The sequence below is a fragment of the Leptinotarsa decemlineata genome, unplaced genomic scaffold, assembly GCF_025532065.1.
Source record: "Leptinotarsa decemlineata unplaced genomic scaffold, Ldec_3_MD MMD2_tig00026336_RagTag_RagTag, whole genome shotgun sequence".
NCBI lineage: Eukaryota > Metazoa > Arthropoda > Insecta > Coleoptera > Chrysomelidae > Leptinotarsa > Leptinotarsa decemlineata.
This window is the reverse complement of record NW_027412692.1, coordinates 6,466,298-6,492,943: the sequence shown is the minus strand read 5'-3', so window position 1 is coordinate 6,492,943 and position 26,646 is coordinate 6,466,298. Positions and strand designations below refer to the sequence as shown.

The 26,646-nt window shown below is 34.0% G+C and overlaps 1 protein-coding gene across 1 annotated transcript; it reads left to right on the top strand.

Annotated features, from left to right (window-relative positions):
* Positions 1 to 1,844: 1,844 nt before the first annotated feature.
* On the top strand, positions 1,845 to 26,306 carry LOC111512204 (protein THEM6). Its single transcript, XM_023168308.2, has 4 exons — positions 1,845 to 2,305; positions 6,362 to 6,576; positions 22,735 to 23,004; positions 26,031 to 26,306. The coding sequence occupies exons 1-3, from the start codon at positions 2,152 to 2,154 to the stop codon at positions 22,996 to 22,998; spliced, it is 633 nt and encodes a 210-aa protein (XP_023024076.1). The 5' UTR covers positions 1,845 to 2,151; the 3' UTR covers positions 22,999 to 23,004; positions 26,031 to 26,306.
* The last annotated feature ends 340 nt before the right edge of the window (positions 26,307 to 26,646 follow it).

The following is a 26,646-nucleotide window of genomic DNA, read 5'->3' as shown; positions in this document are numbered from 1 at the left end:
AAAGTTCCAAGTCTGCTGGAACTGCAGCATTGTCTGGCGAGAAATTGGAAAGGAAAAAATACCAAAATCTTGGAAACAACTATCTGTTTCATCCAGTAGCGGTTGAAACTTTTGGTGTTTATGGCCCGGAGTCTCTGTTATTCGTTCATGAACTCGGAAGGAGAATAGGCCAAGCAACGAAAGATCACCGTTCTACCTCTTTTTTGATAGAAAATACTCGTTAGGACAACAAGAGGATTGTTCCGAATTCTTGGGGTTCTTGTTGAATACTCTTCGTGAGCAAAACAATAGCAAAATCAATACTCCCAGCCGCTCTGGACTGAATGATTCCGTACAACCCATCTCGTCTTGTGTTTGTAAATCTTTTGCTGGAAAAATCCTCACTTGTTTACTTTGTGGTAAATGTTCAAGAAGTACTGAAAACTCATGTGAATTTCTGGAACTTCATCTAGCTTTTCCTAATACGAATAATTACCAGTCCGTGCAAAGCTTATTGTTAAATCATCTGAAAATGGAATTTTTAACAGGTGATGATCGACTGTATTGTCAAACATGCGCCAAACTAACTGACTGTTATAAGGAAACAAGTATAGCTGAGGCACCAGTCAATCTAATAATAACACTGATGATTTTCAAACAAGACTCAACCTCTAACGGAAGCAAGAAACTCTTTGGAAGGTTCGAAATAGATGAACATTTCAACCTAACAGACCACTGTTATAATATTCATGCAGTCATTGTTCACTGTGGTTCTGGCGTTTTTTTATTGAAGCCTCTGGAGACACCCTACATTTTGTTTTATGAGAGAGAGGACATTGTTGGATCAAGATCTTCAGATGATGTGGTGCTGCAGGTTTTTCCGGGTTTTCCTGCAGCTGAAAAAGCAAATGCGCCACTGGAATCAATGAAGTCGCCCCGGAGCGCCAATTAATTTTTGTTGTTGTATTTATTTTATTTTTATCGTTGTTTTAACATATTTAAAATATATATGTTTAATAAAACTAAAGAACACGCTTTCAAAGAACATCGAACTGAAAAGTTAAAAATATTTTTTAATAAGCTTAAAACAAATAACGTACGAAAAATACTAGTATTATTGTGAAAAAAGCGTGGGCGCTTTGTGCCATATTTTTTGTATATCAAGCGCCCGTCGCTTTTTTCACAATAATACTAGTATTTTTCGTTCGTTATTGTTTTAAGCTTATTAAAAAAATATTTTTAACCTTTTAGTTTGATGTTCTTTAAAATCGTGTTTTTTAGTTTTATTAAACTATATTTATTTACATTTTGTAAATCAAATTACTTACATAATGGAACTGTTATGTTTGTTCGAAGGAGCCGCTATAAATTTAACTCGAAATATAATACGTTATATTGAGTATATGGAATATTGAATACTAATGAATATAATTGGAAAATATTGAATATTTTTTTCAGGAATGCTACGAAGAAAAAAATATAATTTTTGTGTGTTTTACATGTGCCATATTGTGTTTTTAATGAGTGTAACGATGCCATTAGTTTGTTGATTTGAATGTTTTTTGACTACAACAATAACAAGGATACCTGTGGGTTGCAATTTAGATCAACCTGTACCTAAATGTCCATTTTTCTCACCGGGCCAGTTCTGCCCTGCAATCGGATGACCCTGGTGCCATATGACTGGACGCAATTGCCATATCTCTTAAGGAATCATTATTTCTTTCACGCATTATTCAGAATGAATAGTTAGTAAATCGAAGCTATTAAGTAATTCATTTGTAACTCATCAATTATGCATTTGCTGAAAATATCATTATCCTCCACACCTCAATTGGTCATTTGGCATGCGTAGTTAAAATTTATTGATTGTCTCAACTCTGGGACAACACATTTCTCTGAAATCAATGCCATTTCGTGTGTTACACATAGAAGTGGACCTCAAATTAACGAATGCAATAAACGTTAACTATTACTCAATGTTTTTCATGCCCGAACTTGGTGAACGAGTATAGTTCAATCACTCTCTATTCTCAAGTGTTTCACATTACTCGCTGAACGTGGGTATCTGAAAATGCAGAGTTATCAAATTCCACAATCTTGCATAGAGCTAGTAATTACTGGTGTTGCTTTGAGAAGGAATTATGTGAAAAGTGTGTGATAGCTTAAAAAATGGATCTGTGTCTGATTTTCTTAGGGTGCGTTCTTATTTTATTGGTGGTTTATATGGTGCTGGAGTTACATTATTATGCACGTTCATTAATCTGTTTGATAATGGCAAAACTCAAAAAGAGGGTTCATATTCTGGATGAGACTAGAATGTATGGTGAGTACTTTTTCACGAAAAATCCGAAAATATTGATAACGGTTTTGAATATTAAAAATCGAAAAAAAGGTATTTTCAATGAAGGTTGAAATAAGCCTGATTCTTTTAATTCGAAATTTGGAGAAAAAGACACAGATTCAAACCTTCATTTGACCACATCGTTTGTAGCAGGTCAATAAGTTTAAACTCCAATAAGTATGCTATATTTATAGGAGGAATATTAAAATTATATCTAAAGTGAATCCAAAAGTTAGACTAATGTAGATCATGAAGAACCTCCACTGAAAATTCAGGATTGAAGGTGATGAACTTATACGATATCACTTCATATAAAAAATTATATATTGTAATAAAATAAAAATAGGGGTGGAGTGCTGCAATAAATTTTCTTTCAAAGAAAATTTTTTGCAGCATATTTTTGCCCGCAAGGAAAGTATTGAGGGTAGAAAAGATCAAATTGACACCCTGTATATTACTTTCCTACCTAGATTGTTCGAAGTCTCAAATTCAGTTTTACAGAAGTACCCCCACGATACTAAATAATAAAAAAATAAAAACAAACTACTTTCATGAATATATTGGTCTGAGAATTAATTTTTCAAATGGGCTGTTACATTTGTTATCAAATGTTAGATACGTCATATGCCAAAGAAAATAATGAACAACTATTGAAATGTCATTATTAGGCACTTGAAAAAAATCCACTTGAACCTTTTATCTTCAGACTAATGACGAGTTGTTCAATTTTTGGTTATTGAATATAAAAATTACAACCTGCAAATGAAGTGGAATATGATCTATAAGATATTTTTAATACCAATAAAATATTGGTGAATTTATTCTCTATATATTTCCTAAATTTTTTTGCTATTCAGGTGTTTATTAAGTTACTTAGTGATTTATATCATTTCAAAAACTACACCTAAAGTTTGTGGATACCAAATCGTGAGGTGTAGTTTTGTTAAATATACGAATACTATTGGTATATTGAATTCAATATGCTGAATTCAAATTCGAATTTATTACTTGCAGAATCTAAAAATTGAGAAATAAACGGCAAACGGTCGTTCAAAAGTTGAAAATAAAAATAAATTGAATTCATGAAACTTTTTATCGAATCAAAACTGTTTTGTTCCACTTCTTTTTTTTTGCTTTGATAGTTTTTGTCTTTAGTTGTCATCGTTTAACTGATTCTTTTTTTTTTCTAATAATTAGTGTTCTGGTTGCAACTGAGGAAAGTTGTTTTTGACTTGGTTTGGAAGTAAAAAGAAATTAAGGAAAGACCCAGCAATTGGTTGATGGGTTGCCAGTAAAACTTTATCTCTTCAAGAATAGGTCTTAGCAGCCGTGCTGAGCTAATGTGAGTTATTGATGTAAATTCATGACTGTAGTATCTGATAACTCAATGTTTTCTTTGGTGAAAATTTTGGTATTTAGAGAAAATAGAGGAAATAGACATGCCGCTTTTTAATTTATATAGTTTTGCAAGGATTTTCCGTCAGGTACCTATTCATCTGGCTCAGAAAATCAAAGCGAGGGACTCATTCAAAGTGTCGTACGCTGAGGAAATTTTTTCTAGTCTAAACAACGTGAATGCCTTAGAACTTTAAAATTCTGAAGAATTCACACGTTCACGTGTTAGGAATCACACGTTGAAAGGTAAGACCTCGTTAGTCCTTAGCTCGCACAAGTTCACAACTTCTGAGAGTTGTCGTTCGTATGGGAGCGACAGCTGATTAACGGAAAAACAGATTTTTTTTAAACAGAACTTGAAGGGGCTGTAATCTGAAGTACCTGCATACATGAACGGCCAGAAAATTTTTGTGGGTTGTAGCCCAGTCAACTTGGTTGTCAAGCTGATTGTATCTTTATGTTGTTTCTGCGAGGATAATCATTACAGAAATGAAAGTTTTAAAACATGGTATTGCGCCTATTTGTGGAAGGACCAGTAGGTAAATGCCAAAATGGGCGTTTATGGAAGTATCATATCAATAAAATACATGTCAGATTTGATTGTGAGCAGTTAAGAGTCTACACATGTCTGAATAACCTATTGCATAGCGAAACACGTGTTTTTGTAAAACTGTTCAGAGAAAATGTCACAACAAAGTTTTTCTTGAATACAGCAGAGTACAGGTTGTCGCAATGAATTATATCAACAAAGTCCACTTGGTTCATTTGTGAAGACGATTTTAATTTGAGTTGAATTGTAGATAATAATTCTTTAACAATTGAACATATTTTTTCCTCAGTACTTGCAGGAAATAAAGCATAATTCAGTTGACAGTTTTCTACTCTTTTTACTGAATATGATAAGGCGATCTTCATTAATTAATTCAGGAGCTATTCCCAGTCACAACACTACCTGTAACCTAGTTTGGTTATGACTGAATAAGACAGTATACGTATACAGCCTTTCATTTTTCTGATACAGAGATCATTTCATCTCCATCTCTATGCACTCTGGACTATATATTTTTGAAGATTTTTTCACTTGGAGAAGGGCTTCCGTATGGAACGAACTTTCATACGGTAGTGTAGCAGCCGCGGTCTTTTGTGATCTTTCTAAGGCGTTTGATTGCTTTGATCATAAGATCTTGCTAAGAAAAATTCACCAATACGGCTGCAGAGAAATGATTCTAAAATGGTTTGAATCTTACCTTTCAGGAAGGAATGAAATGGTAAGAACAACAAGACTTTCAGAAAAAAAAGGGAAATTTTGTGTGGTGTTCCACAAGGATCAGTTTTGGGACCCATCTTATTATTGTTATATGTCAATGACATTGCAAATTCAAGCATTTCTAAAAATTTCACTATTTTCGCTGATGACACGACGATATTGTGGAACAACAAAAACTCAAATGATGAAATGTCTACTGATATGAAAATAATCAAGGAGTGGTGTGATGCTAATTTGCTATCCTTCAATATCACTAAAACAAATATTTTATCATTTAGATGTGCCCTTGATGACCTGTCATTCGATGATAACTTGGTGATCAGGAACGACACTCAATCTAAATTTCTAGGTATTCACATTGACAACAAGCTCAAATTTATTGAGCATATTAAACAACTTAAAAGTAAAATTTGTTCTGGATGTTATGCAGTGAGACTAACTTCAATAAATTTGGGAATCAAAACTGCCAAAACGGCAGTTTTGATTCCCCTCGTTGATCGCCCTCGTTGAATCCCACCTACGTTATGGAATACCGTTTTGGGGAGTAAGCGATTCATCAGCACTTCTGTCTGTATTAGTACTGCAGAAACGGGCTATCAGGTATATATGTAAAATCAAACCTCGTGGTTCATGCAGACACAAATTCGCTGAACGAAAGATTTTAACAGTAATTGTTTTGTTCATTTTGGAAACGGTTTGCCTCATTTACAAAAATATGTCCCTATTTGAGATATATATATATATATATATATATATATATATATATATATATATATATATATATATATATATATATATATATATATATATATATATATGTTGAGACAAAATTTTGATATTGAACTATAGTGTATGTTCTAATTTTGCTTTTTTGTAGGTGTTTTTATATTCACATTTTATATTTCTATATTTACATTTGTATGTACTTTTCACAAGCTTTGTCCACAAGAATTATTCTTAATGACAATAAAGTATATTATTATTATTATTATACACTCAATCCACTGAGCGAAAAAAATGATATCATTGATTTGTACACAAATCAACAAGTTGTAATGAAAGAAGTTTCATTACAACTTGTTCAATGAAATTTAATTACAATTTGTTCATTAAATAAAAAGATGTGACATGAGATTATCAGATTTAATCCCACTTGACTACATATATTTGAAGTTATTTACAAAATGAAGCCATTTGTGGCAGACAATTTAGAAGATCTATGAATTCGAAAATGGCAAATGGCTACCTCTACTTCATATGCTTTAGAGGCAAACATTTGATTCATCATCGATTACCTCTTTGATACGAAACCTTTTTCTGAACATACATTGCACCAGTGAACTATTGAGGGTTTTATCATGTACTTTCTTCTTCAGGAATTTGCCTTTCCACTGACGTTGACAACCTGTTGGACCACATGAACAATGCCAGATTTATAAGGGAGCTCGATTTTGCAAAAATCGATTTCAATGTGAGGACTGGACTTTATGGAAAAATAAGGCAGCATGGGGGGTCTGTTTTGTTAGCTGCAACTACTGTGAGATACAGGAGACTCATCAAAATCTTCCGACGATATTATATAACCACCAAAGTGAGTATACATATACCTACTGTTAAAAACCTTTTTCAGTTGTAATATTTGTTTCCTTTTTCCTGTTGGTTCTTGTATAGTGAAACTCAGTTTGATGAAACTATCAAGTTAATTTACCACTTCATTATTCACAAAACTCCATACTATAGAACACAACATTCAAACACAATACTGAACTAGACTCTTACCTTTCGCCCATTCCAAGACCTGCACTTCGACAATTAACAACTTCAAACTTCTTCATGTGTGAACGAATCGCTTTTTTATGTTGACGAATCAATTTCCAATTTTCTGAAGACAAATCTCCAAAAGGTGGTATTATAGATATTTTTTTGAAACAATCCAAAATCCAGGGCGCATATGATAGATGTATTCAGTTCGTCACTCATAGAGACTGCTGCAGTTTTACGTCCAAACTCCGTTGATGAAACTGTGGGCAAAAATCTATCAGGTGGAAATTTCAGGATAGTCCATTTTTACCAATCTTTTGATTTTCTTCAACTGAATTTGGTAGACTTACAACCATACCTGTTCTTCATAACTGAGACTACTGCTTCAAAACTTTGGTTCTACTAATCGGACTATTCTTCAGAACATTAATGTCATTTATTTTTCCACCCATTTTCCGAAGTGGCGATTTATCGGTCTTCAAAATTTGTAAGTTTCTGGATTAAACTTTTCCGTGGTGAACTTCATCGTCGTCAGCGATTCTACTAGATATCTTTGCAGCCCTCAAGGTACCCCTTCAAATGTTCTTTAAATCTCCTCGAAATTCATTTGTAGGAAGATCCAGCTTTCCCAATTTTTCAAGTTTCCTGGATCAATTCATGTAGGTATTCTTCTTTCAATCGATACAGAAATTTTCGGCCAAAAAAAACTGTTCAATTCAAGAAGACAAGAGCTTGAGTACGTTAAAATAAAAGCCAGAGTAAAAAAGAGTCATTGCAACGATAGGTTCAAAGTATTGATAGTATAAATACAGAAACAGTACGGAGCATTTCAGGGGCCGAAACGCATCACTCAATAAAGACTTTGAAAAACAACAGAAATATCATCATATCGAGCGAATAAATAGCGGAACACCTTAATTTTTCTTAGTACATTGTGTAGCAATCCTATGAATAACATCTGATTCAAATCCATAACGAATGTTTGGAATACAAACTGAATACAGAAAAGTGTTTTTTGTATAATTCAATATTCATATAAAGGTATTTGTTTTGAAAGTATTTTTCTTTCGTGTAATTCAATACTTACATGAAAGTAGCTAGAGGGCTTTTTTCCAGTTTGTGTCTTAAAGTTACTTCTTTGCATGATCTACACATCTTTGTATGCCGTTAATTTTTTTGGAATTGAAGTTTCCCACATTTTTGTATGAAGATGGAGACATAGAGAACCAAAACCTTTTATTCAAAAAATTAATCTCTCCTAAAATTATAACAGAATATTTTAGATTGGGAGAGAAAAGTTTCGGCTTTCTACTTCTCCATCTTCATACAGAAAAACGAGGAAGCAGTACCCCTTATTGGAAGTTATGAAGATGAAATACAAGTAGCTCAAACACAATGGGGAGACTAAATGAAAATCTTGGAGAACTTGAATACTCCAACTCCAGTCCAGACGATGTACCTTCTGCATATCTGATAGACATACTGGATGAGGCAAAAGTGATTCTTTTTTAGATGTTGATTTGAACCCAAAATAAAACCCCGTCATTCCCACGAAAAAATAAAACAAAAACCTTGTAAACCAAGGTGTATAGATTAGAAAAATCATTCATAAAAGACCTAAAGAAATAACCAACGAAGCCAATAACCAACATAGCGGTTTTAAAGGATAGGTCTTTATCCTCTTTAAATATTATAGTGGATCTGAAAACAGAAACTCATTTTTCATTTGCGAGCAAATGAAAAAAAAGTGGAATCAGTACAACGTCGTTTCCTAAAACTTCTCTCCTATAGATCAGACAATATCTATCCACCAATTGGATTTCCCCATGATGTATTGTTAACTAGACATGCTATGAATAGATCGAGTTGCCGTCGAGATTGTCACTCCACAATTTTTTTTTTGAACTGATTAATAATTCAATTATTGACCCACATATTCTGCAAAAACTTAATTTCACTGTTCCTAGACTAACCTCTGGAGTGGTTAATCCTTTTTATCTGCCAACACCACATACAAATATTCTGAAATGTTTACTTCTGCATAACATGTGTGTCAAATGCAATTCTGCAAGTTGTCAGCTCGACATTTTTTACTGTTCCATCTTTGAGGTTAGGTCTTTTAACTTCAGCTAATTCTATATGTATTGTTTTTATCTTATAACTTATTCCAATTGTATTGTATTGTGATTTGACTTATTTCCCTGTTCTGTAGTTGGGTATAAACTGTAGAACGTGTATAAATAAGTAAATAAATGAATAAATAAATAAATAAATGAATGAATAAATAAATAAAAAGTGTATAACTCACCGAAAAATATTAGTATCAATTTTGAAAAACATTGAAAAATGTTAAACTCAATATTTCGATTGAAAAATACAGAATATCAAGAAACTAAAATATCAGTTTTCAACAAATTTCGTGAAAAACAAATATTTTTTTTGTAAAAGAGAAAATGAAAATGAAAACACCGATTTTTACAATTTTCCTCAGAAAATTTCAGGTGATGTGGCAAAGTGATTCATACAAAAATTATACGATCTTTATATTCCATAGATACTTAATATTCAACTTTTTACAGTATGAGCTTTAGTTTCAGTGAAAATAGTAGTTTTTATGATGTTACTGATTTTTTTTCTCTTTTTATATTTCAAATAGGCTTCTGCACTGGTCTGATAATTATAATGCGCTAGTAAACTCATTAATGATTTGTGATTACTCAAATTCATTACGGAATGTGAATTATGTTAGTCCGTTGCTGGCGTAAAAAATTCCATAACATCAATAAAAATTACACCACAATATAACTATCAAGTGGTTTGATGATCTGCAGAAACCTGTTTTACGATTGAATGTAAACTTATTTCTCAATATTTTTCTCTTCGCGTTTATAGTCCACACTCGTGAAAGTTACGACAAGGACTTTTCATTGGAATTTCCTTCTTGAGCCATTTTTATGATTCAAAGAAGAGTTTGAGAGGCTTCCGAAAGGTATGTAGAAAGAAGTGAGTTATTCATTCATGGCAAAATCGGCACAATAATTCGTATTCATGTTTGAAACGAATTTAAAGTATAATATAAAGATAATATGTCAATTTCAATCGAAAACTTATACATATTTTCAGTTCAAAAAATAATTCATTCCGGAATACGTGGACTGTTAAAAAAATAAGGTGAATGTTCAGAATTCGTGGGCTACGTATATTCGATTAGAGATTTTTTAAATTTTTATGTTGGTACACTCGCCTAGGAATAGGCATGTGTAGTTTGTTGATGAGAGGTATGTAAGTTTGATGTGTTTTGCGGGTGAGGCGCTTTTCTGCTATCGAAAAAAATGTGTCCAAAAATTTGCGTGAAGTTTTGTGTAAATAAATATAGTTTGATAAACTAAAAAACACGCTTTTAAAGAACATCGAACTGAAAAGTTGAAATTTTTTTTTAATAAGCTTTAGACAATAACAAACGAAAAATACCAGTATTATTGTAAAATAAGCGGAGGGCGCTTGATATACAAAAAATAGGGCACAAAGCACCCACGCGTTTTTTCACAATAATACCAGTATTTTTCTTTCGTTATTGTTTTAAGCTCATTAAAAAAAATATTTTTAACTTTTTAGTTCGATGTTCTTTAAAAGCGTGTTTTTTAGTTTTTTAATATTTATTTCTCATTTTTTAGTTTCCTATGCTATGATACTTATTTATTATACAAGGGAAAAAAGTATCAGATTTTAACTCGAGGTTGTGTTGTCAAAAGACAAAAAACCGAGAGCTAAAATCTAATATTTTTCCCGTGTATAATACACAATTTTTTCTGTGACGGGAAAAACGACGATTTAATATTGAAAAAAACATATAATGGCAATGTGTTAAAGTTAGAAAATTATCGATGTGAAATTTGAATTTTTAAACAGGTAGGCTGTTGTACTTATAGCGTTGCTAGGAAACCAATCAATAGACAATCAAATATCTGTCAATTGAATTTTGTGATTTGATTTAAAAATTATATATTACGAGAAAAAATAAAATAAAAAATTAAATAAAAACAACAATAAAAATTATTTGGCGCTCCGGGGCGACTTCATTGATTCCAGTGGCGCATTTGCTTTTTCAGCTGCAGGAAAACCCGGAAAAACCTGCAGCACCACATCATCTGAAGATCTTGATCTAACAATGTCCTCTCTCTTATAAAACAAAATGTAGGGTGTCTCCAGAGGCTCCAATAAATTCAATGCATCACCAAAACACTTCGTGACACGACTATCGTCAAACTAAACCAGTCCGTTTCTTCTTTGACCAAGGCGTAATAATGACCAAATTCAACGCCAGAACCACAGTGAACCAATAACTGCATGAATATTATAATAGTGGTCTGCTAGGTTGAACTGTTCATCTATTTCGAACCTTCCAAAGAGTTTCTTGCTTCCGTTAGAGGTTGAGTCTTGTTTGAAAATCATCAGTGTTATTATTAGATTGACTGGAGCCTCAGCTATACTTGTTTCCTTATAAAAGCCAGTTAGTTTGGCGCATGTTTGACAATACAGTCGATCATCACCTGTTAAAAATTCCATTTTCAGATGATTTAACAATAAGCTTTGCACGGACTGGTTATTAGTCGTATTAGGAAAAGCTAGATGAAGTTCCAGAAATTCACATAAGTTTTCGGTACTTCTTGAACATTTACCACAAAGTAAACCAGTGAGGATTTTTCCAGCAAAAGATTGACAAACACAAGACGAGATGAGTTGTACGGAATCATTCAGTCCAGAGCGGTCAGGAGTATTGATTTTGCTATTGTTTTGCTCACGAAGAGTATTCAACATGAACCCCAAGAATTCGGAACAATCCTCTTGTTGTCCTAACGAGTATCTAGTGGACTTCAAAGACTCCAGGAAATCGGTTGGAGGGAAAGATAATACCTTCTTACGAAACTGCAGCTGCATGAACAGTTGTTTGAGTTTGATGAATAAGTAGGAAACATTCCCGTTCTCGTTCATCATTAAAACTTCGTTCTTGAAATTCTTCGTCATGAACAACACTTGTAAAATGCTATTCATGTAGCAAGTGTTTCCTAAATTATCCAATCCAATTTTCTTCTCTAGATTTTCAAGACAACTATCTACTGATTCTTAAGGAAGGACATGTTTCACAGAATCTCCATAAGAACCATTTCTTAAGCTGCGATCGATCCTTCCAAGTGATGAAGGGTTTCGTAAAGGGATCGATTCGGCTCTTGCTTCAAGAAGCTCTTCCACTGAAAGGGTACAAGTTTCACGAGGACTGCAGCTCATTTTTTGGGGGCAAAAATGACCTGAGTCCACTGACCGCACTGAAAAAGAAGAAGGTGGATCAATCACTTGTGAATTAACCTTGATAGGAGACTGATGAATATTCACATATCTCGGCTTGTTTCGAAGAGGTTTCAGTTCCGTACTGAAATTAGGGCAATGCATGATCTCATCAAAATTATGTGAAGGAGGAATAGTTTCAGGTACTGAAGCAGCATTGCCACGTTGAATAGCAATACTAATTCTTTCTATCAAAAAAGAGGTAGAACGGTGATCTTTGAAAATTGAGAACTTAGTGGTCAGTAGTTATTTTGAAAAATGTCTAATTGTGAGTTTTCTCTGACTCCAACGGAGTCAGAGAAAAATAGCGAAAATAGCGTCACAAAAATTATTGCCAGCTAAATCGCGGAAAATTTATGAAACCGCGTATTCAAGATCCATACAATGAAAGATGAAAAAGACATGCAGTTCTTTTTCGGAGACGGTGTTATTGGCTTAATTTTCGGTATTGACACAACAACCAAAGCCACCAACAGTGTGGTCGAATTATTCAATGATTAAAAGTATGTTAAAATCCAATAATAATGTAGACATTTCAAAATAATTCAAACTAATTACATTTCTGAAACAAAATGAGAAAGGTTACACGCCCAAGAAAGCTGCGATATTTACGAGTACACATATTAGTAACTTTTTAAATAATGCTCCCGATGAAGTTTATTTATTAGCCAAGGTTGTTGTTGTATTTGGGATTGCAGGAGCTTGTCAAATTTGTGAAACAGCCAGGTAACATTAGATGATATTGAAGATGCGGGAACGTTATCAATTGTGAAACTCAAGCAAACAGAGAATGATGTAAACAGGAGATTTGTAGTATCTGAAGAATATATTAAAATTTACCGAATGTACATAGCCCTTCGTCCAGCAGCAACAAAGGATCGTCGCCTGTTTTATGCATATCGCAATGAAAAATGTATCAATCAGGATATGGGTAGCAATCAGTTTTATAAGGTACCTGAAGCAGTGGCTAATTTTCTTCAACTTGAAAAAGCCAATTCATATACAGGTCATTCATTTCGAAGATCGTCTGCTACACTTTTAGTTGAATCTGGGGGAGACTTGATGACACTAAAGAAACATGGCGTTTGGAAGTCATCAACGGTCGCTGAAGGGTATGTTGATGAATCGGTAGCACACAGGATAAAAATAGCTAATAAAGTGTTTGGAACGTTTGGCAGTGCTGAAATAGCACCCACACCCGATTTGCGACCAGGTACATCAACGGCAATTCTGTCCATGGCAGAAAAAAATATAATTTCAACATAAGAAAATTCGACTGTAGTACCGAATAGTTCAAGGAACATATCATTCATGCAATGCACATTCAATAATTGTACTTTTGATATAAAGGAAATGTAAATATGAGAAAATATTCTAAAATTAAATTTCTACCGTTACTTATGTATACAGCGTGACTCATGGTCGATGGAAGGTTAGACGTTTCTGGAAAACGCAAAGCATGATTTTTCTGAAAATTTCACCTATCACATTTCCTCACCTGTTCTATCGATCTGAAATATTTTCAGCATTGCGGCATTGCCACTTCCATCAAAAAGTCCTAGCAATTTTATTTTTTTAAATGGAACACCCCGTATATTAATACATTTTTGGAATAGCTCTGGTATTTTATTACTTTTTTGTGAATAATGTCCTATACCTATCTCTATCTGTTTTCGAGATAAAAAATAAATGGTGCTAAATATGGTCCAAATTTGAAATTAAGTACATCAGTACTCTCCATTCATGAAAAGTTGATATTTTGATGATAGTTTGGACAAACTCGAAATATTCAAATAACACCAAGAAATCGACTCCATATCACACAGGGCGTGCTAAAATTACTATTATTTCCATTGTGCATAAAAGTAGTCAAAAGTTCATTTTTTCAAATGAAACATCCTGTATATATGATGATATATCATGTCCCTATACCTAAATCGTCAAGTTTTCTCAATAAAGTCGCTTCTTCTAGAAACATATTTTTTTTTAGAATTTGGATTTAGGTAGCAGTGGAATTATCAAGCTTATAGCAGTTCCGTTACTTTTATAAGTACTTTACAAAGAGTTATCGACGGTGTTTCGAATCATCTTCCAAAATGAATGCAAATATCGATTGTTCAAACGAAGTTCTTATGAAATTATTTATTATACACATGAACAAAGTGATCAAATCATTGTCAGAACGTGTAAAAAATTCAACCAAATGTATCCTGAATTAACACCAATTAACGAGAGGAAGTTTGTAAGGTTACAAAATAATTTCCTTAACTATGGCTCAAAGTTTCCAGGGAACAACTGTACCAAAAATCAGTCATTTCTAGGTAAAAAGTAAGATTTTGTGGGCTGAAACATGTGAAAGTACAGACAATAACAGAACAGGATGATTCAAAATAACAAAATTGTAAACAAAATATCACATTTTCACAATAAATGCTGAAAATGTTGTCCATTACATTCTAAACACTTTGAAATGTTTTTTTGTACGCGACTTGTGTTTGCTTTTTCAATTTCCTGGGGATCCAGATCTTCAATACTCCGCACTATTCGCCGTCGCAATTCTTCTTTGGTAGGCACTGGAGTACTGTATACCCTTTCTTTTAAAACATCCCATAAAAAAGTAAAGTGGCGTGAGATCGGGTGATCTCGGTGGCCAATCCCACGGCCCTAAACGCCTAAACCAACGATCGTCGAAGAGTTCGTCAAGTTTCCTGGAAACTTCCAGGGTGGAATGAGCTGGCGCTCCGTCCAGTTGAAACCACGAATTCCTATATTCCTCTAAAGGCAAATTTTCAAGAAAATCGGTTACAGTCGTCCTTAATACTTGGAGATATCTCTCTGCATTCAGTGTGTCTTCATAAATAAAAAAGCTAATTTTATTGTTTTTCAGAATACAGAAAACATTCAGGTCAAATTTTTTTTGAAAACCCATTTCTTTTGTAACATGAGGATTATGATCAGCCCAAAAATGTTTGTTCCTTCTATTGAAAATACCATCCCTCGTAAATTTTGATTCGACGCTCCAAATTATTTTTGACAAAAATTCCCGATCTTCCTGTGTATGAATCAAAAGGGATTCACAAAAATGCATTCTACGTTCGAAGTCTTCTGCTTTTAGAGCTTGAACTTTGGTAAATGTATACGGATGCATTCCGTGATTTTTCAAAATTCGTTGTACTGAAGCATGTGATACTCCTAAATCTTTTTCTGCACTGCGAATGGAAGCTTCTGGATTTGCATAAAAATATGCCAAAACGTTAACAGTATTGTTCTCATTTGAAGTAACAGGTTTTGATAATGTTGAAGGCGCTTTTAACATGGAGCCATAGTTCATTGGTGTTAATTCAGGATACATTTGGTTGAATTTTCTACAAGTTCTGGCAATGATTTGATCGCACTGTCCGTGTATAATAAATAATTTCATAAGAACTTCGTTTGAATAATCGCCAATTGCATTTGGCAATTTTTTGAAACACCGTCAATAACCATTTATCAATTACTTATAAAAGTCACCAAACTGTCATAAGCTTTATATTTCCACGGCTAACTAGAAATCAAATTCTTTGAAAATTATTTTTTGTACAACTGTTATTGAAAATCTCTTTGATAGAAACACTTCAATCAGAACACCTACCAAAAAATCATTTAGAAAAGTTCACACATACAGTTCGTGCTATTGGTAATATTAAAAGAAATGTGAGTGGTGGAATTTTCAGAAAAATCATTCTTTGCGTTTTCCAGACCGTGAGTCACGCTGTATATGTATCCGTGAAAAAAGAATCACTTGTCATCAGAGATAAAATGTCAAACTTTTTTCCCGTCACAGAAAAAATGCGTTTTTTTTTGGTCTTTTGGAACTATATTTTATCTAAACTTTGGGATCAATCAACCGTAGGTATATTGTTTGGAAAAATGACCATTGATATTTTCCGATTCCGGAGAGGGAGACTGAAAATCAGCTACCAAGCCCAAGGCAGCAGGCGCGCGTGTTGATAAAAAAATACTTTTTTCAAATGAAGAAACACATGTAAAGTGAGTTCGAGTTATATCAAGGAGGTTACGTACAGCGCCATCTGCCCGTGAATGGATCAAGCAATAATGTCGATAATTCTGGAGTTACAAACAAACATTCATACATACAAGTGAACCTAATAAAAACGTGTTAAAAAATGGAATTGTGTGCTCAAGAATACTTGAAATGTGGACAGTGTCATACGGTGATTGTACTCTGAGTCAGAAAAATGTTTATAAGTGGTACAAGCTTTTCACAGAATGTTGAGAAGATGGGAATGACGACGCTCGCCCTGGACGCTCCAGCACATCAACAGTCGATGGAAATGTTGAAAAAGTTAAGAAAATTGATATGGAGAATCGTCAAATCACTATTAGGGAAGTTGCTGAAGATATCAGCAAATCGGTCATGCAATTTTTTGAAAATTTTGGGCACGAAACGTGTGGCAGCGAAGTTCACTTCAAAATTGCTGGACATTGGATATAAATTGTTGGCGACCTAGATTTGCTCAAAAGGTTTATGTAACGAGTCATGGGTATATGGTTATAATATCGAAACCAAAGTTCAATCGTCGCAATGAAAGAACCCAGGAGAGCCAATACCAAAAAAGCACGCCAAGTTCTATCAAGTGTCAAGTTTTTACTCACTGTTTTCTTCGATTACCGTGGCAAAGTGCATCAGGAGTTGTTGCCACACAAATTCCGGTATTGTGGAAAAACAATTCATGAAGTGCGCATCACGATAATGCACCTGCTCACTCGTCGTTGCTTGTTCGTGATTTTTTGTCCAAAAACAACACTGTTATCATGCCTCAGTCACTGTATTCACCAGATTTCAACCCCTGTGACTTTTCCTGTTCCCAATATTGAAGAGACCCATGAAAGGACGGCGTTTTGCGACGATTGAGGAGATGAAAACTGAATTCTGTATTTCTGAAGGGGGAGTACTCTGGAGACGAAATAAAAATTTAGAAATATATGAATATTTTTTGAGAAAAATCAAAATTCACCATATTTTTGAACATACAGCGTACATGCAAATAATTCGTTCGTAGCTGAGACGCAGATACCACTGATGATGTCTGCCGCAGTAGCAGATGAAACGTTTGATACTCCGGGTTCCATTCGACCACGGCCTACTAGCATGCTTTTATTCTCTTCAATCGTGACTTCGGCCGTGAAAGCCTATGTTCTCACAAATGCAAATATTTTCAGGATATATTTATTTTTGAGATGAAACGATTAGGATTTTTCTATTTCACCGTTAATTCAACAGGAAAATCCTATTTTGTCTTATCTTCCTTTACTGTTTCATATGCTTCATACTTCGTACATTAACAGAGAAGTAGAAAGACAAAAAGGTGTTTCTATTGTTCATATGGTCTTTTCAATCTGACGAAGTTAACCAAGTTGCTCTCCACTCAGATTTCGACCGTTTTGATTCCGGGCTGAAGTGATGGATCCATGTTTTATACATTGTCATATATCGACGCAAAAATTCGGGTTTGTTATGTTCAAACATGGCCAAACACTGCTCAGAATCATCAAGACGTTCTTGTTTTGGGTCCACAGTGAGCTCGCGCGACACCCACTTTGCTGTCTCATAGTCAAATGCTCATGCAATTTAAAGCAAACAAGTTGTCAGCTAACTCAAGCAACTTCACTTTTCGATCATTCTGAACGATTTTGTGGATTTTTAAAAAGTTTTTTGGTGTGACTGCCTCATTTGGACGTCCACTGCGTTCTGCACCAATGGTGTCTCTATGACCACGTTTGAAGTCAGAAAACTAACGTTTAATTGTTGCTTCTGATGGAGCGGAGTCCTCATAACAATTTTCAAGCCATTGCTTTGCTTGAACAATATTTTTTTCCACCAAGAAGCAGTGTAAAATTAAAATACAAAATTGTTTTTGATACATTGTTTTGCAAATAACAAAAGTACAGCTTATCAAAAGAGAAAAAGATTTGAGAATTCTATCTCTCTCTCACACACACACTGCGAAACTAAAACATAGATTAACTCAAAATAAACCATGGCTAACAAAAGGTTTACTAATTTCCGGCAAAAATTTGAAGAATATATATACCCTAACTCTAACAGGAAATGAAAATTTCAAAGCCTATTATAAAAAATATAAGAAACTATACAAACATCTATTAAATGTAGCAAAAAAAAAGTATAATAATAGCCTGATTGCCAACTCTAAAAATAAAGCCAAAACTGCTTGGAATATAATAGGAACAAATAAAAATTCAAAGATAAGATCGAATGCCATTCAATTGAATATAGATAACAATATTGTTCAGGACACCCAGATAATAACAAATCATTTTGCTGAGAATTTTAATAGTATTCCAACAATACTTTCGAACAATATAAAAGAACCATTATATGAACTCACACTTAAAGATTTCAATGCTTTTACTTTTTCCTTCAAACCTGCTCTAGAAACAGACATAACACGTATAATAAGTAATCTAAAAACTACACATACTACTGGTAATGATGATATTAGCTCTAGTCTGTTAAAAAAGTGTTCAACATGTATTGTTAAACCATTAACTTGTGTGATTAACAGCTCTTTGGAGGAAGGAATCTACCATGAAATCCTGAAAGTCGGTAAAATAAAACCCATACATAAAACAGGTGATAAAACTCAGGTTGAAAATTTCAGGCCCATCACTGTTCCCAGTGTGTTTGCAAAAGTTTATGAGAAGTGTGTGGCACACATGGTAATTTCTTTTTTTGATCTTTATAAACTCTTAAATGCAAATCAATTTGGCTTTAGAAGAGGGCGGTCAACAACGCATGCCATAATAACATTTCTTAATGAACTATATAATAATCTAGATGAAGGAAAGAGAACCCTGGGTGTTTTCTTGTATCTTAGTAAGGCATTTGATTTGGTTAACCATAAAATCCTACTAGATAAATTAGAAAAGTATGGATTTAGGGGCATTCCATATAAATGGTTTGAAAGTTACCTGGGCAATAGAACACAATATGTTGAGATAGACAAGTTTAAGTCTATTCACCGTAATTATACCATGGGAGTGCCACAAGGTTCTATTCTGGGACCATTGCTTTATATAATATATGTCAATGATTTTGCAGGTGATGTTGTAATGTATGCAGTTGATACAACCTTACTGGTAAATGGACCAAACATCTCCGCTACAGTTGACTCTGCTCATATAGAAATATTGAAAGCACAGGATTGGTTCTCCAAAAATAAATTAGTTTGCAATGATAAAAAATCCTCTTTTGTAAGATTTAGTTATGCACCAAAAGGGTATGATCACAGCTTACTTTTAAAAGCATCAAATGGTTCGTTAAAACAAGTAACATCAGTTAAATTTTTGGGACTTAACCTCTCAGAAGATTGTAAGTGGAATCATCACATTCATGAAATGTGCAAAAAAATATCACCAATGTGCTATTGCCTGTATCAACTTAATAAAATTGTGGACAAATCTGTATTACTTATGTTTTATCATGCACATGTTCACTCTTTAATCTCATATAGCATATCAGCTTGGGGTTTATCTAGTGAAGCGCAAAGGGTGTTTATTTTACAAAAGAGAGCTGTCAGAAATATTCAAAGAGTAAGTAGACGCACGAGCTGTAAAGAACTATTCAAAATCCTAAAAATTTTAACCTTACCTTGCATTTATATTTACCAGATACTGATGTTTGTAAAATCAGACAGACAATTGTTTGCTCCATTGAATAGAAACAAATACAGTACAAGAAATTCAACTTTATTGGAAATACCAATTCACAGACTGGCCAGGACCGAATCAAGTCCTTTTTATATAGGTGTCAAATTATTTAATAAATTGTCAACTCATGTTAGAGAAATGTCGCTGAGAGAATTCAAACAGTATGTGAAACAACTTTTAATTGACAAAGCCTATTAATCTGTTGATGAGTTTTTGAAAGATCCTATGTAATGTATAATTGGTTAATGCCTTCATGGGTTGATTAGAATGCCAACACTATTACCAAATGTGTCTCAGTTCATAATTATATTTAATTTTGATGTACCTACGATTTCAATCATATAATCGACTGTTTCAATCAACGGGGGTTTCTATCTATATATTTAGATTTTATTTTATTTTATTTTATTTCATCTATCATATTTATTTTTTATTTTTATTATTGACTTGTTCTATGTCATCATGTTATGATCGTTATGAACGAATAAATATTATTATTATTATTATTATTATTGACGAACGCGCATCTTAGGGAAGGTCCGACACCAAGACTTTGAAGTCGCTTCCTAGATTTGACAACCTGTAGTGTTGCACTACACAATAACAATAACTCAAAACTTATGAGTAGAATATCATGAAATTTCAACAGATTTCCTTTGAAGGATAGTACTAGCTGAAAAAGTGGTGAATGCAAAAGACTAAGTGTAAGGCCCCATACTTTCCTTCAGACCATGTAGTACATAATATACATACATATAAACATATACATAGATTCCAAATTGGTAATTGACGTGATATAAAATTTATAAATAAAAATGTAAAGGTATGGGTGATTGTTAAAAAGTCACTTCGATGCTATTTATAAAAAAAACCTACAAAAAATCGATAATTTTTACCGATCCTTCACTTTACCACTTCAACAGAAGTTTCATTTGTCGTGGGGCAATGGTTAGGTTAGGTTAGGTCCAGAGTGAGCGGGTCTATTCGACCCTCCACTGTAACCCGCAAGGGTTTATTGTGGCTCACACCTATTCACACTCGACCAAATAAACTCAGCTTCTTAACGAAGCCAATCAGTTCGTATGGTGAGTGGTCTTTCAGGTCAGATGATGAGAGTACGGCTCTGCCGAACTCTAAAAACCTGATTCGTTCCCCAGCGGGTCAGGCACAAAGTATGTGCTCTGCTGTTCCATCATTTTTCAAACAGAGGCGACACACACTGTCTTCCGACAGTCCGAGTCTCTGCATATGATGAGAGTGACCTGTAAGAAGGCCTGTTAGACATCGTAGTTCATCCCTACTTCAATCCAACAACTGTTTGGTATCAAGCTTTGAAGGGTGAATGAACGCCTTGGAGGGAGCCAATCCTGGAAGATTCTGACAAAATTCCATAAATTTTCTTGCCATCCATGTGTTCAATCTTTGTTTGGCAAAGTCTAAAGCGATGCCAATGACAGGTTCTGGTCCGATGAAGCTGCTTATAGCACCCTCCTTTGCAAGGGAGTCAGCAGCCTCATCCAGGCTAGTATGGCCAGGAATCCAGACAGGAGACAATATCACACCATCGAGGGTGGGACAACGGTTTTTCTTTCCATTTATTCAAAAATTATCATATATAGAAACATACACTTCTGAAAATCTCAAAAATTGACAGGGTCATTTTCAATCGCCCATTGGAATGTACTCTGCTCCAATATAATCAAATTTTCAAGGATCACTGAATAATTAATTTTGATTGAATATACATGAATCGGTCTCCCACATTGAGCAGAAAATTTGCCTTGCTTCTATCCAATCTTTTCATGTATTTCACAGATATCATTAAGGGTTTGTGATCTAAAACCTATCAAATTGTGATTATTACTGAAACCTAGCGTAGAATGAATCCCAAACAGGCAATGCTTCAAAACACCAAAACTGCAACACTCTTTTCGACGCGCGTTCCTACCTACCAAGTTGTTGTCTTCTGGACATGAAGAACACTAATTCTTTACTTTAAAACTCGTCTGTTTATGTCTAACTGGATATTCCTTCACTCACTTACATATCAATACAGTGGGTACAAATTGTATGGAAATTTTCTCGTGAAAGTCCCCAATAATTTCAAACGCAATTTCACCCTACTGGTGAACAATGAGCTGTTTGGAATAGGACCTCAGCTGCTGTGCATAGTTCTCATGCCACATTTAGCTATTTCCAGATTTTCTGAAGCATCCAAAAGTCTAGTGTCATGTACAATTTCAGACAGAATCTGTTCACCCTTCGTTCTCCACTCTGGACTCTTCTGGTCCCCTGAATCAGATTTGTGCACCGTGTTCTTTGAAACGACTTTCATTAGTAGGTTCAGTAGGGCCGATATACTTTTTATCACAGTCCCCGTAGCTCACTCCATTTTCCAAAATCTTGTCGTTAGGGTTACCTAATATGTGTAGAGGTCAGCAAGCATTTTTGGAAGCTACTTTCACGCACGTCCCTTTTTTCAAAAATGCCTTTTCAATTCATTATTGTATCTTGATTCATATGGAAAAGTAATATTATTTTTGATTAATGGAAGATTTACGAAGAGTCACCGTAAATGTATGTTTCCTAATAAATTCATCTTCACAGGTATCACTCTATTCAAAATTAGTTGATCTTTCACGAAGAAATTAAATGCCATTTGTACCCAAGAATCAATGCTGTGTGTCTCAAAGTGGAAGTATATTCTAGCCAATTAGATACAATAGATACATGAAGTTAGGAATCTCCTGAAAACATCAACTTGATTGGTGGAACGTGAATCGGGGGAAGTGTTTCAGTTCTGGTATATGGGGGCACTATTTGATTTCAATTGTTAGTATTCCACTTTAATTTTCCACTGTTTTTTCACGCATTGAAATATTTTCATATTTCATTCACAATATCTATTTTTCAGATAATATACTGGGATGACCAGAATATCTACATGGAGCACCGTTTCGTCACTCCAGGTGACAACTTCATCAATGCTATTGTTATGTGTAAAGCAAGATTGACGAAGTGCAATGCGGAGGAAATAATGAAGGACCTTCTGGTCAAAAATCCAGATTGTGATGTTGAAATTGCTAAAAGGCAGAAGCCAGAGCTTCCATTGGAACTCGGGAAATGGATAGAGAGTAATGAAATTTCTAGTACAAAATTGAGGAGCAATGTTGTATAAAAATAGGTGTGTACTTTCGAATTCTGAATGATTGACTCAAATCTGAACTGATACAGATTTTTGCATTAGCATTCAATCATCAAATTCAAAAACTTGTTAACTTTCTAAAGTGCTAAAACTAAATTGAATGATACTTCGAGTCCAATATCTTCAACTTCTGGAACTGATTGCAGTTCATGATTTTTAAAATAATAGTTATCTGATTATATTTTTGTTTCTGGAGAACGAAATTGACACGAATTTTTGTGGATTGAGGAACAAATCATTATCATCACAGAATTTTTTGAGTCGCTTCAAATTCTCCGCTATCATCTGAACCCTTTACCATATGACAGATTTTCAAATCTCGGCATGAAGTAGAAATTTGCACTTATTGAAGCTACTAGAGATTTCGTTTATGTACATAATGTGTGCCATATTCTGCACAGCAGAATACCGTGAAAGGAGATGACGTGAATACATTTATGGCCACAATTTCTGTCCTGTTGTTCAAATAGGATCATATCCACCTTAGTTATTCACACCGACTTCAGCAAGTCTCTGTAATGAAGTTTGGTAACTGATCTTATCAAAGGCCTTCTTGAAGTCAGTGTAAACAACATTCACCTGAAACTGTTTATCCATCGAGTTATCGAGTTCAACAAAAAATTGGTGAATCCTATTAAATTAGTTTCTATCGACATAGGGGAGAAAAAACAATGTCGATCACTGATTATGATGTCCTTGACCCTATCAATAATTTTTTCAAAAAGTTTGAAATGATTTATTGTAGAGTGGAATTTTATAAATATCATTTTCTGGTTAATTTATAGGTCTTGAAAATATCACAAAATTTATTTGCAAGAAAATTTTTTTTGGCTTTTTACCTCTCCATCTTCATCATCATCTCCATCTTCAATCAATTTCAAAAATTAACTGTATACAAAGATGTGTAAATCATGCAAAATAGACGATTGTGGATACTAACAATCGAAATGTCGTGAAGTAACTTGGCTTGAAATCTTTTGACTTTTTGTTTTTATTTCATTTCGGTAGCCGGGCGGTTCGACGTGGGTGCTCAGTCAATCGGCCGATGTGTGAGTCGATGGTTCAAGCCCCAGGCTGAACGCTCGATTTTCACTTGCTATCGTCCAACCCGTGTTAGGAATCACACGTTAAAAGTTAAGACCTCGTTAGTCCTTAACTCGCACAAGTTTCGACTTCTGAGGGTTGTCGTTCGTAGGGGTGCGATAGCTGGTTAACGGAAAAAAACATAATGGGGAATGTTCCTCCTGACGAAAATCAAGTAGTTTTCATAAAAGAGCTCTAAAACAACGCATTTTTAACTTATCATTTCAACCTTTTTCTTTAAAAAATTATTCAAATATTTAAAAAAGAGGAATGAAATAATGCATTAAACATTATAAGGGAATCGTTTCTTTTTCACAATTTGGCAACATGACATATTTATTTCAGAGGCGTGCTGTTCTGTTTACTTATGTTCCGAGTTCCGAGACATTCTGTGACATATGACATTTTGTGCACCTAACCTATCTTCCTCTATATAAATAAATAACAAAACAACTGTTGTTTATGTGGCTTGTGGAGGTGGTATTGAACTATAATTTATATTTTGGCTCAATTGTTGATTTATAAAGATAATTTTCCTTTTTTGAAGTAGAATATCTAGGTACGTATAAATTATTCCAACTTGATATAGGCGCTGTTGCCAATATGTGAATTAGAAACAAATCCCTTTAAAAATTAAAACCCAACATTTGAAACATAAATTTGAATACTTTTCGAAGTGAATTTGATAAACTCATGAATTAAACTCAACTTTATTTTGTTCAAACTTGCATTTGCTGTAATAACCCAAATTGAAGAACATTCCCCATTGTTCAATTTTTAATTTTTTGCATAATTTTTATTTTATTGTAATTTCTTTTCATATTTTTTTTTGCTTAATATAATGGTTATTTTCAGCTATTCATTTTAATTTTCATTTTCATTTGATATTTCAGAGATTTCATATCATATTATATTAAAAAATGGAAATCCAAATGAAATTCATGAGTAAGAATATTGATATGCTATGCTAAGTTTGTGGTATTTCTGGTTTCGCAAAAATTCGAATTTTCAATAGAATACTCTATATATTTTTTTATTTTCGAATACGCAATACGGAGTATATTCAAAACTTGTGATGACCAAGTGTTTCTTCACTTTAAATCTTTACCAGCTTATGAGGAATCGAAAAAATCATCACAGTAGCATAATTGAACAAACGAATTTCTAACAATTCAGAGTAAAGCATTCCTTTGAAAAAATCGATTTGTGTACCCTGTATATTCAAAGGAAGTTATGTAGTAGTAAGTTACAAAGCAGATTAGTTGTACGATATGAAAATTATCGGATGGTTTGAATGGTGAAAATTTTTGGTATAAGTTCCAATTTTTCATATTGACAGTTATTTCATACATCATATGCAGAGACTTGGACTGTCGGAAGACATTGTGTGTCGTTTCTGTTTGGAAAATTATGGAGCAGCAGAGCACATAATTTGTGCCTGCCCCGCTGGGGACCGAATCAGGTAAAGCCGTACTCTGATCATCTGACCTGAAAGACCACTCACCAAACAAACTAATCGGCTTCGTTGGGAAGCTGGTTTTATTTGGTCGAGGTGTGAGCCACAATAAACCCTTACGGGTTGGGGTGGAGGGTCGAATAGACCCACTCACTTTAGACCTACCTACCTAACCTATTTCACAATTAGTTTTGTCATGGTCATAATACCAATCACCCAGACGACATATTCAATTACATTCACTTTTGACGTGAAATAAAAACACATCAATTCAGTTATTCATTCCCCATTCTTCAGTTTCAGTGAAAATATAGCTCTCCACCTTACTCAAACATCTGAATTTCTATTAATTTTTTTTGAATACTCTGTGACATATCGACTACGTGGAATATTTTTTCAGTACTAATTCACGTCAAGCAATATTTATCAACGTTGTAGCCCGATTTACACCACTTTATTTTCACAGGAAATATTGAAGCATCCAGCGGCTTGGGATATAACTCAAAGGTGGAAGAATCTGTGAGGGGATCTGAAATAAGCTGAGATCACTATCAAGGGTTCATTTAATTTATTTTGGTGTTGAATAAGCTATAATGAATATTTTCCGCAGTTTTGGACACATTTTGTATGTGATACTTACTACTTGATGATAGTTTATCTATTCTAATCAAATTATCTATCTTTATATATTGTTGATTGATATATAATTGTTATACTCAATGGCATATATTTTATTATCTGAAATAAATAGCCTTTAATGAAAATGATTGATTTTTCTCCAAACCCAATATTTTTGAGGAAATAAGGTCCCATCAGATAAGATCAGATAGCACGGTAATAACCCTCCAAGGTATCTTCAGTGGTGCCAGGCTAAACCATGAATGCATTGCTGTTGCTCAGCTATCACTAAAAAACAAAGGCAATGACATATTCCCTTACGAAGACGTCATTTATGAAATCGACAGAAGAATAAATTCACGAATATCAAAGATAAAAGAGGCTTCTCAATGCGGTCTATTGCAAAACCAAACTTTGATATCGACCGCCGAACTTCCATTGAAATGGAAACCGAAGCTGACAAA